The sequence below is a fragment of the Bos javanicus genome, chromosome 25 (genome assembly GCF_032452875.1).
Source record: "Bos javanicus breed banteng chromosome 25, ARS-OSU_banteng_1.0, whole genome shotgun sequence".
Lineage (NCBI taxonomy): Eukaryota > Metazoa > Chordata > Mammalia > Artiodactyla > Bovidae > Bos > Bos javanicus.
In genome coordinates, this window is record NC_083892.1 from 19,207,869 (window position 1) to 19,224,477 (window position 16,609).

Sequence of the window (16,609 nt, forward strand, 5' to 3'; positions counted from 1 at the left end):
TGCAAAGAAGTGGAGGAAAACAATAGAATGGGAAAGACTATAGATCTCTTGAAGAAAATTGGAGGTATCAAGGGAACATTTCATGCAAGGATAGGCATGATAAAGGACATAAATAGTGAGGAACTAACAAGAGCAGAAGAGGTTAAGAAGAGTTGGCAAGAATACACAGAGGAACTCTACAAGAAAGGTCTTAATGATCCTGATAACCATAGTGGTGTGGTTAATCACCTAGAGCCAGACATCCTGGAGTGTGAAGTGGACCTTAGGAAGCATTACCATGAATAAACCAATGGAAGTGATGGAATTCCATCTGAGCTATTTAAAATCCTAGAAGATGATGCTGTTAAAGTGCTGCTTTCAATATGCCAGCAAATTTGGAAAAGTCAGCAGTGATCACAGGACTGGAAAAGGTCATTTTCATTCTAATCGCAAAGAAAGACAATGCCAGAGAATGTTCGAACTACAGTACAGTTGCGCTCATTTCATAGGCTAGTAAAGTTATGCTCAAAATCTTTCCAGCTAGACTTCAGCAGTACATGAATTGAAAACTTAGACATATGCAAGCTTATTTCAAAGATGCAGAGGAACCATAAATCAAATTGCCAATATCCATTGGATCATGGAGAAAGTAAGGGGGTTCAAGAAAAACATCTACTTCTGCTACAGTGACTACGCTAAAGACTTTGTGTGGATCACAAAAAACTGTGCAAAGTTCTTAAAGTGATGTGAGTACCAGATCACACTATCTTTCTCCTGAGAATCCTGTATGTGGGTCAAGAAGCAACAGTTAGAACTGGACATAGAACAAATGACTGGTTCAAAGTTGGGGAGGGAATATAACAAGTCTGTATATTGCCACCCTGCTTATTTAACTTCTATGAAGAGTACATCATGCAAAATGCCAGGTTGGGTGAATCACAAGCTGGTAAGATTATACTGTGGTTTGCCTATGTTGTCAAACAGACAGTAGCATAGAACCCTGAAACAGAAAATTCTTCAAAGTATTTTTTATTACTCAATTAATATTTTTATACTCATTAGAAACCAGAATGCATAGATTTTTTTAAAAGTTTTCCCCATTACCAGAAGGTGCCAGGTCACTTTCTTTGTAAGAGGTACTCATAATTCTTTCAAATAGTCTACAAATAGACTATTAAGGAGGTGCTAATGAACAGTGTATTCTCAGGTTCTCTCACTGAAACTAAGTTTCTGTCATGTCTTATGCTTAATTCTAGGTCTCTATCGTCCTACCAGTGGAAAGGTGTATATTAGTGGATATGATATCTCGAAAGATATGGTTCAAGTCAGGAAAAGCTTGGGCTTGTGCCCCCAGGATGACATATTGTTCCATCACTTGACAGTCTCAGAACATCTCTATTTCTACTGTGTGGTGAGCCAGAGATATATTCTTTTTTTCCACTCTTTTCATATGCTTCAGGCAGTGTGACAAAGAACCAACATCTTTATCTTTATGTAGTGGAAATTCATTTTTTTGGAGACATTGTTCCTTAACTATAAAGGGGGGCAAAGAGAAGGAAAAGCTCATGTCTAAATAACTCTGTAAGAAAAATCCTGATGAAAGAATTTTTCTAAGGACAAAGTTGGAAGCACCATGTAAACTCTGGCTTCTCTTTTAGATAAAAGGAGTACCTCCAGAAATACAATCTAAAGAAATTAACAAAATGCTGATATCTTTTGGCCTGATAGAAAAGCATGATGCCCTTGCAAAGTCACTGAGTGGAGGAATGAAGCGTAAACTCTCCATTATTATAGCACTTATAGGAGGCTCCAAGGTAAAGAACCACTAACATGGGTCCCTACCCCAGCTAATGTATAAAACTGAGCTGACACAAACCTATGAGTTGATATGAATCTTACTCTCTAGAAAGTAAAAGTGAAGTCGCTCAGTCATGTCCAACTCTTTGCGACCCGTGGACTGTAGCCCACCAAGCTCCTCCGTCCATGGGATTCTCCAGGCAAGAATACTGGAGTGGGCTACCCATCAGAGGGTATTTCCATCATTGATCCAGTTTATATAATATGGTTATCGGGTTTTAATTTATTGTTAATTTTTCAAAGTTCTTAATATAGTCTAGATTATGTATTTTAGCTTGCATATGTCCCCCATGTAAAATAGTAAGTTATCACATAAAGAGCATAACATGAATTAAATATGATCATGGAACTGTTCTTCTGATCTGTAGGTGGTGATACTTGATGAGCCAACATCTGGCATGGACCCAGTCTCAAGGAGATTCACCTGGGATGTCCTTCAGAAGCATAAAGAGAATCGTACCGTCTTATTGACAACCCACCACATGGATGAAGCTGATGTCCTGGGTGACCGTATAGCTATCATGGCGAAGGGTACTCTGCAGTGCTGTGGCTCTACAATTTTCCTGAAAAAAGTTTATGGTCTGTCTCCCTTTGATCACTGTTTGGATGCTAATGCCTGAATAACATTCTCTAACATAATTTTATTATCATTTTTGTTCCTCTACACAGAACTTCTTGCGTCCTATTGCATTAAATCTAAATTATTTAAATTGGCTATTTGTAATTTATCTATCTATCCCTATTATTTTTCATTATGATACAATGAGTATATTCTAACTTAGAAAACTCATTCTTTTATTGACCTCAAAAAAGTCATGTTTCTTTCTCTCACCTGGCTTCCACTGAAGTTAGTTTTTGTTGGAATGAAGTAATGCTTCCAAGGTATTTGGTTCATAGACTGATAACTTGTAGGGGAGAAAGTGAGTGACTCAGTATCTCTGACCCTTTTTTCTCCATTGCCAAATCAGCATCACTCCCCTCTGGTGTAATTAGCTAAATACTTTCTAGTTTATTTTTATGAAATCATCTTGAAATGTGGTAGTTGATCAATAGGAATTTATTGAATAGGATATGAATGAATAGTGAAATAAAACAATCTTGATTTTAATAAGAATATACTCTGATTAGTCAGTAAGACTAGTACATTAAAAATGAGCCATAATATCATATGTAACTGAGTTCTGATATTACAAGGTTCAAACCAGTAAGTGTATCAGGGCTTCAGAATTGGAGCATACAAATCAATGAGAATAGTTAAGACTGACATTATTCCATTAATCATTAATTTGGTGTTTGAATTCATTCATTCAACTCATATTTATTTTGAGTGAGTTACATTTAATGTTTACACACATTTATCTCATCTCCTCTTCATAACCTCACCATTTTTATGGAGCAGAAAACTGCTGCTTATTCTGAAGTCTGAGTCAATCATGCAGTTAAGTGGCAAAGTTTTGGACCTGGGTTCTTCTAACAACAAAGCCCTTGTTTTGCACTCTAAGATGTGACCATTTTCCCTTTACCCTATCTGAAAGAGGATATTGAGTTGAGTTTTAAGCAGTATGTTTGGTTAATATCAGAAATAAAGGGACTCATACTTTTAAATGTTTTTTCACTTGCAGATGGGAGCATATAAGTTAATATTCCTATAGCAGATTAGTTGTAGGAACAAAATTAATTAACCTAAGTATATTAATGCTTTTAGTTATTGACCTTAAAAAGGCAATGAAGGAAAGAACACCTCTATTTTAGAAAATGATATAAGTAAGTAATAAAAGTATGAGGATAAAAATGCACCTTTTTTCCCCTGGGACAAAGAAGAAGTCAGCTGGCATCAACAGTCTGGGGGAGAATCAGTGAGAAATTAAGTTTGATGGACAGGACATTGAAAACAGCAAGAGTGGTTTGCATTTGATGTGTGAATGCATGTATAAGACAAATTTTGAAATATGAAATTCAGAAGCCCCATTCAAGAATATAATAGAAAGATAGCCTAAAGTAATGAATGCTAAAATAAGAATATGACAGGTAAAATAATTATGTGTGTCTATACTCCGGTGGCCGAGACAGTAAAGTGTCTGTCTACAATGTGAGAGACCTGGGTTCTATCCCTGGGTTGAGAAGATTCTCTGGAGAAGGAAATGGCAACCCACTCCAGTACTCTTGCCTTGAAAATCCCATGGACAGAGGAGCTTGGTGCAGGCTACTATCCATGGGGTCGCAAAGAGTCAGGCACGACTGAGCGACTTCACTTTCACTTTCATATACATAAATGTGTGTGTGGATGGATGGATGTATATGTAAGATCCTAAAAGGGTCGGAGACACTTGGTGACAATAGTCCGTGTAGCCCATTGTCACATAATGAAGGGAAGACTTCCTAGTACAGTGAGGTGAAATTTTGAAGTTTTCATTCATTAATATGGGGAAGTAAAAGTTTCCACTTTAATGGCATGTACCTGAAATGTGATCATTGAACATTAAGTATGGAAAGAATGACAGAAGGAAGGAAATTTTTAAATATATAAAACAATAGAAAAATGTTTAAACTTTTTCTTTTGTATTGGAGTATAAGTGATTAACAATGTTAAGATATTTTCAAGTGAACAACGAAGGGATGCAGGCATACATATACATGAATCCATTCTCCTCCCAACTCTCAGCCCATAAAAATTAACAGGTTTAAATTTTAGTAAAAATATGAAACCAGTAAATCTCAAAAATTAAAGATCACTTGCTCTTAAACACAGTATTGATGCCTTGTAAAAATGAAATTTTAAACAAGCAAGAGCCTGTGCTTTCTGTTGGTAGAGTATATTTATGTGTTTGATTGGGGCAGATTGCATTTAAAAAATTTTGACCTTTTAAATGGACTTTTTCAGGTGTGGGATACCACTTAATTATTGTAAAGGATCGTCACTGTGATGTTCAAGAAATCTCCGAACTGATTAAATATCACATACCAGAAGCCAGATTGGAGAACAATGTTGCAGCTGAATTATCGTTTGTCCTACCCAAGGAGTACACAGACAGGTATGGATCCAGAGAATATTAGGTAATAGTTTGGGGTTATAAGAAATCAATATTACTTTTTAAAGTTTCCCCTGACTTGACAAATAGATTGTGTGCAGCTGTCATTTGACAAGTAATGGTTAAAAAAAAAAAAAAAAAATTACTTCCTAAAGATTTCACTGTCTGCACAGAGGGAAGTCATATAATTTGGCTTGCATTTAGTTTGTCTTGGTATCTTTATTTCTATTTCTTACAGTCTGGTGTTAAGTAGTGACAAGAAATGATAAGCTATTTGCACAAACTTTGTTCAACTGATTTGCTGAGATTATAAGAAAAAAGTGGCCTATGTGGCAGACCTTGCATTCAGAAGCCCTAGAAACTACAGGAAACAGGCAATTTGACCATAACAGTTAAGCAAGCTAGTTATCAAAAGGAGAAAGAAAATATTAATTGTACTTGGGATGTTTATCTTGATTAAGGGAAGAGGCAAATAAGAATACTTATGATAAACTTCCAGGGACTATGCCAATTTCATCTTCTTTCAAGTTGTAGTTAGCAGCTTGATATTATCTTGAAGCAAACTAATTGGCATTCTCAAAAGAAGATGAATAGAGGGGAACTTCTTCAACTTTCTAATGAACAAAATCCTAACAGCCTACATCATACATAATGGTGAGAAACTCAAAGCTTTCCCGTTAAGATCAGGAACAAGGAAAGGAAGTCCTTTCTCTCCACTGCTTTCAACATCATGCTGGAAGTCCTAGCTAATGCAATAACACGAGACAAAGAAATGTACATACATTAGGAAGAAAGGAATAAAACTCTTTGCAGATAATACAATCATCTTTTGCATACCGCCCAAAAGAATTTACCAAAACAAACAAACAAACAAAAAATCCTTCTAGAACTAGTAAGTGATTGTAGCAAGGTCGCAGGATACAAATTTGATATAAAAGTCAATAACTTTTCTATATATCAACAATTAGTAAATATAGTTTAAAATTACAAGCACATGCTATTTACATTAGTATTGCCCAAAGCAAATTACTTAGGTATAAAGTTAATAAAATACATACAAGTTTGATATGAGTAAAACTCCAAAATTCTAATGAATGAAATCAAGATGCTAAATAAATGTGAAGATAATCCATTTTTAGGAATAGGAAGACTCAATACTGTCAAGGAGTCAGTTCTTCCCAACTTGATCTATAGGTTCAGTGTAATTCTAGTCAAAATCTCTGTTAAGTTATTTTGTGGGTATCAACAAATTGATCCCAAAGTTTATAAAAAGTTTATTCAAATTAATCAACACAATATTGAAAGAAAAGAATAAAGTTAGAAGACTGACAGAAACCAACTCTAAGACTTACTATAAAACTACTATAATCAAGATGGTGTAGTATTAGTAAAAGAATATAAAAATAGAACAACAGAACAAAGCAGAGAACCCAGAAATATATATATATATATCGTCACCTGGTCTTTGACAGGGAAGGAAAAGCAATGGAGAAAAGATACTTTTCAACAAATGGTGATGGAACGAACAATCAGACATCCACATGCAAAGAAAATAACCTAGATGCTTAAAATGTGTGATAAGCCTAAAATTCAAACAAAAAACTATAAATCTCCTAGAAGATAACATAGGACAAAAACTAGCTGACCTTAAGTATGGCAATGACATTTAAATTACAGCACCAACAGCACTTTTCATGACAGGAATAACTGAAAAGCTGGACTTCAATGAAATTATATTTTTGTTCTGTGTTTGGCAATATCAAGGGAATTAGAAGACAAGACACAGAATGGAAGAAAATATTTGCAAAAAACACATTTAATTGAAAAAATGTTACACAGCATATACAAAGAACTAGAAAAAGCAAGGGAATTCCTGTTTTTTACTTCTGCTTTATTAACTGCACCAAAGCCTTTGACTGTGTGGATCACAATAAACTGTGGAACAATGTTAAAGAGATGGGAATACCAGACCAACTTACCTGCCTCCTGAGAAATCTATATGCAGGTCAAGAAGCAACAATTAGAACCTGACGTAGAACAGGAGACTGGTTCCAAATTGGGAAAGTACATCAAGGCTGTATATTGTCACTCTGCTTATTTAACTTATATGCAGAGTACATTACGTGAAATGCTGGGCTGGAAGAAGCACAAGCTGGAATCAAGATTGCCAGGAAAAAAAAATCAATAACTTCAGGGATGCAGATGACACCACCCTTATGGCAGAAAGCAAAGAGGAAGTGAAGAGCCTCTTGATGAAAGTGAAAGAGGAGAGTGAAAAAGCTGGCTTAAAAGTCAACATTCAAAAAACTAAGATCATGGCATCTGGTCCCATCACTTCATGGCAAATAGATGGGGAAACAATGGAAACAGTGACAGACTTTACCTTTTTGGCTCTGAAATCACTGCAGATGGTGATTGCAGCCATGAAATTAAAAGATGCTTCCTCCTTGAAATAAAAGCTATGATCAACCTAGACAGCATATTAAAAAGCAGAGACATTTCATGGCCAACAAAGGTCCATCTAGTTAAAGCTATGTCTTTTCCAGCAATCATGGAAAAGTAGTCACCGCCATAGGCTGTGAGAGTTGGTCCATAAAGAAAACTGAGCATCGAAGAACTGATGCTTTTGAACTGTGGTGTTGGAGTGTTTTAGGTCTTCATAGAGCCATTCAACTTCAGCCTCTTCAGCTGAAACGGTTGGGGCATAGACTTGGATTACTGTGATACCGAATGGTCTGCCTTAAGTTTGACTAGCTCCCATTTGCTCATTTTGTTTCTATTTATTTTCTCTTTGGAGACAGACTAAGAATATATGGCTATGATTCATGTCAGAAAAAAAATTTTCACATTCTTTTCTTATAGTTTTATGATGTCATGTCTTATATTTATGTATAAACCATTTCAAGTTTATTTTTGTATATGATGTGAAGGAGTGTTCTGATTTTATTGATTTGCATGTAGCTGTCCAGTATTCTCAGCACCATTTGTTGATGAAACTCTCTTTTCTCCATTGTATATTCTTGCTCCCTTTATCATAATTGACTCTATTCTGTTGCATTAATCTAAATGTCTGTTATTGTGCCAATACCATGCTGTTTTGATTACTGTAGCTTAGTTATGTCTGAAGTATAGAAGGGTTATGCCTTCAGCTTTGTTCTTATTTTCTCAGGATTTCTTTGTCAATTTTGGATGTTTTGTGGTTCCATACAAATGTTAAGATTATTCTGGTTGTGAAAAGTATCATCAGCATTTTGATAGGGATTGCATTAATCTGTAGATTCCTTTGGGTAGTATGGCCATTTTAAGAATATTAATTCTTCAAATCAAAAACATGTAATAGTTTTCCATTTTTTGGAATCTTCTTGGATTTCCTTTATCAATGTTTTACAGTTTTCAGTGTATAGATCTTTCACATTCTTTATTAGGCTATTTCCTAGATTTTAGGGTTAGACTTTTAAATGGATTGGCTTTTTCCTCTTCTTTCTGATATTTACATATTGGCATAATGAAATCAAAGGATTTCTGTATATTCATCTTGTATCCTGCTACCTTGCTGAATTATTTTATTAGTTCTAATAGATTTTATGTGGAGATCTATGTTTCTCTTTATAGTGTATCATGTCATCTATCAATAGTTCCATTTTACTTCTCCCTTCCAATGGGGTTGTATTTCATTTTCTTTTCCTGTTTGATTGCTGCAGCTACTACTTCTAATAACATATTGAACAGAATGGTGAGAATGGGCATCCTTGTCTTTTTCCTGAATTTAGTGAAGAAGTTTTCTGCTTTTTACCATAGAATATTATGTTGACAGTGGGTTTGTCATAAATGGCTTTTACTTTGTTGAGATATGTTCCCTCTATATCCACTTTGGTGAAAGTTCTTATCATGAATGGATGTTGAATTTTATGAAAAGCTCTTTATGAGTCTACTGAGATGACCATGTATTTTTGTCTTTCCTTTTGTTAATGTGGTGTATCACATTGATTTGTGTATGTTGAACCATCCTTGTGAACCTTGGAATTGTCCAACTGATCATTATGTTTGATTCTTTTTATGTACTGTTACATTCAGTTTGCAATATTTTGTAGAGGATATTTGCATTTATATTCATCAAAGATATTGACTTGTACTTGTCAAATGTGTAGGTATAGTCTCTTTGTCTCTTTTGGGTAATAGAGTGACAGTGGCTTCATGGAAATAATTTTGCAGTGTTCCTTCCTCTTCAATTTTTTGGAATAATTAAAGCAGGATGGTGTAAGCTCTTTTTATGTTTTGTGGAATTCTGCAGTGAAGGCATCTGGTCCTGGACCATTGTTTTTAAATTACATATTCAGTTTCATTTCTAATGATTGGTCTGCTCAAATTTTCTGTTTCTTCTTGACTCAGTTTTGGCAGGCTGTATATTGCTACAAGGGCTTCCAAGGTGGCTCAGTGGTAAAGAATCCACCTGACAATGCATGAGATGCAGGCTTGATCCCTAGATTGGGAAGGTCCCCTGGAGAAGGAAATGGCATCCCACTGGTATTCTTGTCTGGAAAATCCCATGGACAGAGGAGCTTGAAGGGCTACAGTCCATAGGGTTGTAAAAGAGTCGGATATGACTTAGCAGCTATGCAACAAGAACAACATATTTCTATAAACTTGTCCCTTTGTTCTAGATCATCTAATTTGTTGCCAAATAACTATTTGTAATATACTCTTAAAAATGTTTTTGTATTTCTATGGTATCAGTTTTTACTTCTCCTCTTTCATTTCTTATTTTGTTTATTTCAGTCCTCCCTCTTTTCTTCTTGGTGAGATCTGCCAGAAGTTTATCAATTTTGTTTATCTTTTCAAACAAGCAATTCTTGGATTTATTGATTTTTTTATATTTTTAATCTCTATTCTATTTCCTTTCTCATCTTTATTATTTCCTCCCTTCTGCCAACTTTAGGTTTTGTTTGTTCTTCTTTTTCTAATTCCATTAGGTGGTGGATAATATTGTTTATTTGAAATGTTTCTTCTTGAGAAGAGCCTTAATCACTATAAAATTCCCCATTAGAAGTGCTTTTGCTACATCTCATAGATGTTGTAAAGTTGTATTTTCATTTCCTTGAGTTTTTTTTTCTGATATCCTCTTTGATTTTACCATTGACCTTCTTGTTTTCTTAGTAGCATGTTTGATCTCCAGCTGTTTGTTCTACTCCTGTTTACTTTCTGTGGTTGATTTCTAGCTTCACAGCACTGTGGTCATCAAAAATGCTTGAAATAATTTCTATCCTTTTAAATTTGTTGAAGCTTGTTTTGTGATGTTGTATGTGGTTTATCCTAGATCATTCATTTGCACTTGAAAAGAATTTGTATTCTGGCTTTTGTTATATTTTGGGGGGATTGTGTAGTGCCCTGTAGATATCAACTCCAAAGGATCTATTTTGTCATTTAGGACCTCTGTTGCCTTGTTACTTTTCTGTCTAGATTATCTGTCCATTGATGTCAATGAGGTATTAAACTCTCCTACTATTATTGTATTATTGTCCACCTCTCTTTATGTCTGTTAGGATTTATTATACTTATTTTAAATATTTAAGGTGCACCTGTATGCATGTATGTTGATGAGTGTGTGGTCTTCTTGTATTGGCTCCTTCATCATTATATAATGTTCTTTTTTATCTTTCTTCATGTCCTTTGTGTTAAAGTCTATTTTTTTTTGATATGTGTATTGCTATCCCTGCTTTCCTGTAATTTCCATTTTCTTGGAACATCTTTTTCTATCCCCTCACTTTCAGCATGCGTGTTTTTGCCCTGAAGTGAATCTCTTCTAGGCAGCATATTGTAAGTTCTTGGTTTTTATCCCATCTATTACACTATATCATTTGATAAGAGGATTTAGTCCATTGACTTTAATTTTTTTTCTGTTTTTTTTTTTATTTTTTTAATTTTATTTTATTTTAAAACTTTACAATATTGTATTGGTTCTGCCATATATCGAAATGAATCCACCACAGGCATACATGTGTTCCCCATCCTGAACCCTCCTCCCTCCTCCCTCCCCATACCATCCCTCTGGGTCATCCCAGTGCACCAGCGCCAAGCATCCAGTATCGTGCATCGAACCTGGAATGGCGACTCGTTTCATATATGATATTATATATATTTCAATGCCATTCCCCAAATCATCTCACCTTCTCCCTCTCCCACAGAGTCCAAAAGACTGTTCTATACATCAGTGTTTCTTTTGCTGTCTCGTACACAGGGTTATTGTTACCATCTTTCTAAATTCCATATATATGCGTTAGTATACTGTATTGGTGTTTTTCTTTCTGGCTTACTTCACTCTGTATAATAGGCTCCAGTTTCATCCACCTCATTAGAACTGATTCAAATGTATTCTTTTTAATGGCTGAGTAATACTCCATTGTGTATATGTACCACAGCTTTCTTATCCATTCATCTGCTGATGGACATCTAGGTTGTTTCCATGTCCTGGCTATTATAGACAGTGCTGTGATGAACATTGGGGTACACGTGTCTCTTTCAATTCTGGTTTCCTCAGTGTGTATGCCAAGCAGTGGGATTGCTGGATCATAAGGCAGTTCTATTTCCAATTTTTTAAGGAATCTCCACACTGTTCTCCATAGTGGCTGTACTAGTTTGCATTCCTACCAACAGTGTAAGAGGGTTCCCTTTTCTCCACACCCTCTCCAGCATTTATTACTTGTAGACTTTTGGATTGCAGCCATTCTGACTGGCGTGAAATGGTACCTCATAGTGGTTTTGATTTGCATTTCTCTGATAATGAGTGATGCTGAGCATCTTTTCATGTGTTTGCTAGCCATCTGTATGTCTTCTTTGGAGAAATGTCTAGTTCTTTGGCCCATTTTTTGATTGGGTCATTTATTTTTCTTGAATTGAGCTGTAGGAGTTGCTTGTATATTTTTGAAATTAGTTCTTTGTCAGTTGCTTCATTTGCTATTATTTTCTCCCATTCTGAAGGCTGTCTTTTCACCTTGCTTAGAGTTTCCTTTGTTATGCAGAAGCTTTTAATTTTAATTAGGTCCCATTTGTTTATTTTTGCTTTTATTTCCAACATTCTGGGAGGTGGGTCATAGAGGATCCTGCTGTGATGTATGTCGGAGAGTGTTTTGCCTATGTTCTCCTCTAGGAGTTTTATAGTTTCTGGTCTTACGTTGAGATCTTTAATCCATTTTGAGTTTATTTTTGTGTATGGTGTTAGAAAGTGGTCTAGTTTCATTCTTTTACAAGTGGTTGACCAGTTTTCCCAGCACCACTTGTTAAAGAGATTGTCTTTAATCCATTGTATATTCTCACCTCCTTTGTCAAAGATAAGGTATCCATATGTGCGTGGATTTATCTCTGGGCTTTCTATTTTGTTCCATTGATCTATATTTCTGTCTTTGTGCCAGTACCAAACTGTCTTGATGACCGTGGCTTTGTAGTAGAGCCTGAAGTCAGGCAGGTTGATTCCTCCAGTTCCATTCTTCTTTCTCAAGATTGCTTTGGCTATTCGAGGTTTTTTGTATTTCCATACAAATTGTGAAATTATTTGTTCTAGCTCTGTGAAGAATACTGTTGGTAGCTTGATAGGGATTGCATTGAATCTATAAATTGCTTTGGGTAGTATGCTCATTTTCACTATATTGATTCTTCCAATCCATGAACATGGTATATTTCTCCATCTATTAGTGTCCTCTTTGATCTCTTTCACCAGTGTTTTATAGTTTTCTGTATATAGGTCTTTAGTTTCTTTAGGTAGCTATATTCCTAAGTATTTTATTCTTTTCATTGCAATGGTGAATGGAATTGTTTCCTTAACTTCTCTTTCTGTTTTCTCATTATTAGTGTATAGGAATGCAAGGGATTTCTGTGTGTTGATTTTATATCCTGCAACTTTACTATATTCATTGATTAGTTCTAGTAATTTTCTGGTGGAGTCTTTAGGGTTTTCTATGTAGAGGATCATGTCATCTGCAAACAGTGAGAGTTTTACTTCTTCTTTTCCAATTTGGATTCCTTTTATTTCTTTTTCTGCTCTGATTGCTGTGGCCAAAACTTCCAAAACTATGTTGAATAGTAATGGTGAAAGTGGGCACCCTTGTCTTGTTCCTGACTTTAGAGGAAATGCTTTCAATTTTTCACCATTGAGGATAATATTTGCTGTGGGTTTGTCATATATAGCTTTTATTATGTTGAGGTATGTTCCTTCTATTCCTGCTTTCTGGAGAGCTTTTATCATAAATGGATGTTGAATTTTGTCAAAGGCTTTCTCTGCATCTATTGAGATAATCATATGGTTTTTATTTTTCAATTTGTTAATGTGGTGTATTTCATTGATTGATTTGTGGATATTGAAGAATCCTTGCATCTCTGGGATAAAGCCCACTTGGTTATGGTGTATGATCTTTTTAATGTGTTGTTGGATTCTGATTGCTAGAATTTTATTAAGGATTTTTGCATCTATGTTCATCAGTGATATTGGCCTGTAGTTTTCTTTTTTTGTGGGATCTTTGTCAGGTTTTGGTATTAGGGTGATGGTGGCCTCATAGAATGAGTTTGGAAGTTTACCTTCCTCTGCAATTTTCTGGAAGAGTTTGAGTAGGATAGGTGTTAGCTCTTCTCTAAATTTTTGGTAGAATTCAGCTGTGAAGCCGTCTGGACCTGGGCTTTTGTTTGCTGGAAGATTTTTGATTACAGTTTCAATTTCCGTGCTTGTGATGGGTCTGTTAAGATTTTCTATTTCTTTCTCATTCAGTTTTGGAAAGTTGTACTTTTCTAAGAATTTGTCCATTTCTTCCACGTTGTCCATTTTATTGACATACAATTGCTGATAGTAGTCTCTTATCATCCTTTGTATTTCTGTGTTGTCTGTTGTGATCTCTCCATTTTCAGTTCTAATTTTATTGATTTGATTTTTCTCCCTTTGTTTCTTGATGAGTCTTGCTAATGGTTTGTCAATTTTATTTATCCTTTCAAAGAACCAGCTTTTGGCTTTGTTGATTTTTGCTATGGTCTCTTTTGTTTCTTTTGCATTTGTTTCTGCCCTAATTTTTAAGATTTCTTTCCTTCTACTAACCCTGGGGTTCTTCATTTCTTCCTTTTCTAGTTGCTTTAGGTGTAGAGTTAGGTTATTTATTTGACTTTTTTCTTGTTTCTTGAGGTATGCCTGTACTGCTATGAACTTTCCCCTGAGGACTGCTTTTACAGTGTCCCACAGGTTTTGGGTTGTTGTGTTTTCATTTTCATTCGTTTCTCTGCAATTTTATTTTATTTTTAAACTTTACATAATTGTATTAGTTTTGCCAAATATCAAAATGAATCCGCCACAGGTATACATGTGTTCCCCATCCCCATGCACCAGCCCCAAGCATCCAGCATCATGCATCGAACCTGGACTGGCAACTCGTTTCCTACATGATATTTTACATGTTTCATTGCCATTCTCCCACATCTTCCCACCCTCTCCCTCTCCCACAGAGTCCATAAGACTGTTCTATACATCAGTGTCTCTTTGCTGTCTCGTACACCGGGTTATTGTTACCATCTTTCTAAATTCCATATATATGTGTTAGTATACTGTATTTATGTTTTCCTTCTGGCTTACTTCACTCTGTATAATAGGCTCCAGTTTCATCCACCTCATTAGAACTGATTCAAATGTATTCTTTTTAATGGCTGAGTAATACTCCATTGTGTATATGTACCACAGCTTTCTTATCCATTCATCTGCTGATGGACATCTAGGTTGCTTCCACGTCTTGGCTATTATAAACAGTGCTGCGATGAACATTGGAGTACACGTGTCTCTTTCCCTTCTGGTTTCCTCAGTGTGTATGCCCAGCAGTGGGATTGCTGGGTCATAAGGCAGTTCTATTTCCAGTTTTTTAAGGAATCTCCACACTGTTCTCCATAGTGGCTGTACTAGTTTGCATTCCCACCAACAGTGTAAGAGGGTTCCCTTTTCTCCACACCCTCTCCAGCATTTATTATTTGTAGACTTTTGATCGCAGCCATTCTGACTGGTGTGAAATGGTACCTCATAGTGGTTTTGATTTGCATTTCTCTGATAATGAGTGATGTTGAGCATCTTTTCATGTGTTTGTTAGCCATCTGTATGTCTTTTTTGGAGAAATGTCTATTTAGTTCTTTGGCCCATTTTTTGATTGGGTCGTTTATTTTTATGGAGTTGAGCTGTAGGAGTTGCTTGTATATTTTTGAGATTAGTTGTTTGTCGGTTGCTTCATTTGCTATTATTTTCTCCCATTCTGAAGGCTGTCTTTTCACCTTGCTAATAGTTTCCTTTGATGTGCAGAAGCTTTTAAGGTTAATTAGGTCCCATTTGTTTATTTTTGCTTTTATTTCCAATATTCTGGGAGGTTCTTCTGTGATTTGTTGGTTATTCAGCAGCGTGTTGTTCAGCCTCCATATGTTGGAATTTCTAATAGTTTTTCTCCTGTTATCGAGATCTAATCTTACTGCATTGGGGTCAGAAAAGATGCTTGGAATGATTTCTATTTTTTTGAATTTACCAAGGCTAGATTTATGACCCAGAATGTGATCTATCCTGGAGAAGGTTCCATGTGCGCTTGAGATAAAAGGTGAAATTCATTGTTTTGGGATGAAATGTCCTATAGATATCAATTAGGTCTAACTGGTCTATTGTATCATTTAAAGTTTGTGTTTCTTTGTTAATTTTCTGTTTAGTTGATCTATCCATAGGTGTGAGTTGGGTATTAAAGTCTCCCACTATTATTGTGTTATTGTTAATTTCTCCTTTCATACTTGTTAGCATTTGCCTTACGTATTGCAGTGCTCCCGTGTTGGGTGCATATATATTTATAATTGTTATATCTTCTTCTTGGATTGATCCTTTGATCATTATGTAGTGACCGTCTTTGTCTCTTTTCACAGCCTTTGTTTTAAAGTCTATTTTGTCTGATATGACTATTGCTACTCCTGCTTTCTTTTGGTCCATATTTGCATGGAAAATCTTTTTCCAGCCCTTCACTTTCAGTCTGTATGTGTCCCCTGTTTTGAGGTGGGTCTCTTGTAGACAGCATATGTAGAGGTCTTGTTTTTGTATCCATTCAGCCAGTCTTTGTCTTTTGGTTGGGGCATTCAACCCATTACGTTTAAGGTAATTATTGATAAGTATGATCCCATTGCCATTTACTTTACTGTTTTGGGTTCGAATTTATACACTGTTTTTGTGTTTCCTGTCTAGAGAATATCCTTTAGTATTTGTTAGAGAGCTGGTTTGGTGGTGCTGAATTCTCTCAGCTTTTGCTTGTCTGTAAAGCTTTTGATCTCTGTCTCTTCATCTTGTTTAAATTGCTGAGTTTGGGGTGTCCTTTCTGTATTCTGGCAGTTTGTGGAGTTCTTTTTATTGTGGCATTTCCTCGCTCTGTGTGGGTTTGTACAGGTGGCTTGTCAAGGTTTCTTGGTTAGGGAAGCTTGTGTCGGTGTTTTGGTGGGTGGAGCTATATTTCTTCTCTCTGGAGTGCAATGAAGTGTCCAGTAATGAGTTATGAGATGTCTATGGTTTTGAGGTGACTTTGGGCAGCCTGTATCTTGGAGCTCAGGGCTGTGTTCCTGTGTTGCTGGAGAATTTGCTTGGTATGTGTTGCCCTGGAACTTGTTGGCCCTTGTGTGGTGCTTGGTTTTAGTGTAGGTATGGAGGTGTTTGATGAGCTCCTGTCAATTAATGTTCCCTGAAGTCAGGAGTTCCCTGGAGTTAGGGTTTGGAC

General features: G+C 35.8%; 1 protein-coding gene across 1 annotated transcript in view; it reads left to right on the forward strand.

Annotated features, from left to right (window-relative positions):
* LOC133238290 (phospholipid-transporting ATPase ABCA3-like) overlaps positions 1-16,609 on the forward strand; it is a 198,709-nt gene that overhangs the window by 57,188 nt on the left and 124,912 nt on the right. The window contains exons 7-10 of the mRNA XM_061401221.1: positions 1,236-1,390; positions 1,638-1,793; positions 2,205-2,415; positions 4,718-4,868. Coding sequence (XP_061257205.1) covers positions 1,236-1,390; positions 1,638-1,793; positions 2,205-2,415; positions 4,718-4,868 — 673 coding nt within the window. The remainder of the gene's footprint in view (positions 1-1,235; positions 1,391-1,637; positions 1,794-2,204; positions 2,416-4,717; positions 4,869-16,609) is intronic.